This window comes from Triticum dicoccoides, chromosome 5A (genome assembly GCF_002162155.2).
Source record: "Triticum dicoccoides isolate Atlit2015 ecotype Zavitan chromosome 5A, WEW_v2.0, whole genome shotgun sequence".
NCBI lineage: Eukaryota > Viridiplantae > Streptophyta > Magnoliopsida > Poales > Poaceae > Triticum > Triticum dicoccoides.
This window is the reverse complement of record NC_041388.1, coordinates 603,507,119-603,510,558: the sequence shown is the minus strand read 5'-3', so window position 1 is coordinate 603,510,558 and position 3,440 is coordinate 603,507,119. Positions and strand designations below refer to the sequence as shown.

At 47.6% G+C, this 3,440-nt stretch overlaps 1 protein-coding gene across 1 annotated transcript; it reads left to right on the top strand.

Annotated features, from left to right (window-relative positions):
* The first annotated feature begins 518 nt into the window (after positions 1-518).
* Positions 519-3,212, top strand: LOC119303291 (cytochrome c biogenesis protein CCS1, chloroplastic-like). Its single transcript, XM_037580406.1, has 8 exons — positions 519-1,005; positions 1,113-1,332; positions 1,428-1,539; positions 1,622-1,894; positions 1,981-2,246; positions 2,337-2,493; positions 2,586-2,669; positions 2,760-3,212. Exons 1-8 carry the CDS (start codon positions 621-623, stop codon positions 2,916-2,918), a joined length of 1,656 nt encoding a protein of 551 aa, XP_037436303.1. The 5' UTR covers positions 519-620; the 3' UTR covers positions 2,919-3,212.
* Positions 3,213-3,440: the final 228 nt, after the last annotated feature.

The window sequence follows — 3,440 nt, the reverse complement described above, 5'->3', positions numbered from 1 at the left end:
GAATTGTCACCCATTCACACAAGGAAACATCGAAGGGAAAGTGAGATCGGCCGACCCATTTAGCTAGCTACCAAATCCCTTTTTCTTTCTTTACATTCCTTTTACTTTTTATTTCCTTTTTATTTTTCCAAAAAATAAAAAAATGTGATTCTTGTGTTCTAACAATGTTCAGAAATTAAAAAAATTCAGATATTTTAAAGAATGTTCACAATTTTCAAATAAAAAGTTCACAATGTTTTAAAAATCTTCACATTTGTACAAAACTTTTCAATTTGCACAAAAAATGTTTAAAATATTTATAGATGTTTGTTTATTTTTCAAATAAACATTTCTTTTTTAATAAAATCTTGACTGGCCGAATTATGGGTTGCTCCGTGCGATTGACCCGCCTTGTAGCCCACGAGAAGCTAGAACCCGTCTAAGGATCCGAATAAAATCACCGGCCCAGACGCAAGATATTTGCCTCTCACCTCACTTGTGCGCAAGACGGGGCACGCACGACACCTTATCCGGTGCCTCTTTTTTTCGCGCGGGACGAAGCGAGCCAACGATGCGTCGCCACTCCTCCGCGCCTCTCCCACTCCCCCCTCCTTCCCGCCGAGCCAACGGCGTCGGCGGCGATGCCGTCCCCCACGTGCTACCTCCTCCTGCACCCTTCCAGGACCTGCCACCGCCTCCTCCCGCCGTCTCCGCGCCTCCCCGCCCGCTGCGCCCGCCTCCGTGTCTCCTGCGACGTGCCGCGGCAGGGGGGTGACGGCCCCAAGCGCGGGGTCATCCCCGCCGGACCCGGAAAGGGCAAGAAGCAGGTCGTGTTCTTCGACGCCGCGCCACCGGTGGCCCAGCAGGGAGACGGCGAGGATGGGAAGGGGAATGCGCCGGAGGCGAAGAAGGACGGCGCGGCGCTGCGGGCGCTGAGGCGCGCCACCAAGCGGACGCTGTCGGTCCTGTCCAACCTCCCGCTCGCCATCACCGAGATGTTCGCCATTGCCGGCCTCATGGCCCTGGGTACGGTGCTTGTTACTCCTTCTGAATCGCGACACCGCGCTGCTGATGTTTGCTCAAATGCTTCCGGGAAGCTCGCGTGCTTATGATTTTTGGAATTGCGATGGCAGGCACGGTGATTGACCAGGGAGAGCCGCCGAGCCACTACTTCGAGCAGTTCCCCGAGGACAACCCGGTGTTCGGCTTCATCACCTGGAGGTGGATCCTCACCCCCGGCTTCGACCACATGTTCTCCTCGCCGGTCTTCCTTGGCTTACTCGCGCTCCTCGCGGCGTCGCTGATGGCCTGCACATTCACCACCCAATTGCCCATGGTGAAGGTGGCCAAAAGGTATGTATGTCCTCTTCATCACGAGCTCACTGATCGGACATCAGAGGAGAGGATCGACTGTTAATATCAGGTGCCAACGGCTGCTCATCTTGCAGATGGTCGTTTATGAGTTCAGGGGGAAGCATTAGGAAGCAAGATTTTGCGGAATCTCTTCCCCGCGCATCTATTCAGGATTTAGGGGTCATCTTGATGGGTGCCGGATATGAGGTGACTGTCACCTTCATTGCAATACATTTGCTCCAAATTGGGTTCTTGCCTTCTCAGCATGTTAGTGCTTGATGTGTTGCAGGTCTTCACAAAGGGCCCATCCTTGTATGCCTTCAAGGGCCTGGCTGGTCGGTATGCGCCTATCGGTGTGCACGTGGCGATGATTTTTGTCATGGCAGGTGCCACTCTTTCTGCGACCGGAAGCTTTAAAGGCTCGGTGGATGTTCCTCAAGGACTGAATTTCGTCATTGGAGATATCATGAAACCCAAAGGCATTTTCTCGGTCGCGCCAGATGTTTTCAATACGGAAGTCCATGTCAATCGGTTCTACATGGAGTACTATGATAGTGGAGAGGTAACCACTTTGCTCGGTAGTTTTCTACACTTGTGTGCTCAGGTGACACTAGATTGATAGATAAGCATATCTTCTGAATTTGTCAGGTTTCGCAATTTTATAGCGATCTTTCACTTTTCGACCTTGATGGCAAAGAAGTAATGAGGAGGACGATCAAAGTTAATGATCCTCTGAGGTATGGTGGGATCACGATATACCAAACGGATTGGGGGTTCTCAGCATTACAGGTGAAGAAAAATGGTGAAGGACCTTTTAACTTGGCCATGGCACCCTTGCAGCTGAATGGCAATAAAAAGCTATACGGAACATTCTTGCCACTTGAAGACTCTGATTCTTCAGGTGTCAAGGGAATGTATGTTCAACATTTTCCCTATCCTGACCTAATAATGTAATCGAGATATTAGCTAGGAGATTATTAACCGCTTTTCTTGATGACTTGTAGATCAATGCTTGCTCGAGATCTTCAGTCTATTGTGTTGTATGATCAAGATGGCAAGTTTGTAGGAGTTCGCCGGCCAAGCTCTAAACTCCCCATTGAAATCAATGGCAATGAAATATTAATTGAGGATGCTATTGGCAGTACTGGTCTGGATCTCAAGGTCAGGACTACAGATTCAGTCTTTCCATTTTGAAGACATTTGTCCATGTTGCATGAACTACTAAATGTGCCTTGTATTTTCCTTTCCACCAGACTGATCCAGGAATTCCTATCGTGTATGCTGGATTCGGCGCGCTCATGTTGACGACCTGCATTAGCTATCTTTCACATGCTCAGGTGTGTGTGCAAACACACAAACTTTTTAATGGCTGTCTTCGACAAGCACTGTATTAACTGCTATAAATTTCTGGTTTACTTTACTCTTAGTTATGGGCGCTGCAAGACGGAACTACAGTAGTTGTTGGAGGAAAGTCGAATCGAGCCAAGATTGAATTTTCTGATGAGATGAACCGGTTACTTAATAAGGTACCAGAGTTGGTCAGTGTTGGTGAGAAAACAATAGATAATAAATCAAGCACTGCGTGAGGATTCCATTTATTGGGTGAGATTGCTGAAGACGCAGGTGTGGGATTGAGATTGGTTCATAGACAAGCCCCTCTTGAACAGGAAATCTTACCTTCTATTTGGTGAAGACAATTCCTGTGTCAGTTGGGCTCTGTATTCATCATTGAGGCCAAATTTGCTTGCAAGGAAAATATTGTACATTCTGATGGATCTATGGTGTTATCGTATCGAAAGGAAACTGATTTTGTAACTATTAGGACAGAGCAAATTGATAAATATAAATTATACCTTGATGTCGAACCATTGGTTCAGCTACTGAACTTCCAAAATTGCTGAAGTATCTGGTCTCTTACTTTCTTTGTTTGGGTATATGCATCAGAGGAGCTCATGTTTTTTGAGATGCCGCGCTTGACATCTTGTCATCTAAAGCAAGAGAGTTCATGGACGAGCATCGTTTACTTGATGGGGGGATGTATCTCTGCTGAGGGAGTGGTGGTGGAGCAAGAGTGGTTCATCCCAGTGGACCAGTTTTGGTTGGACGTG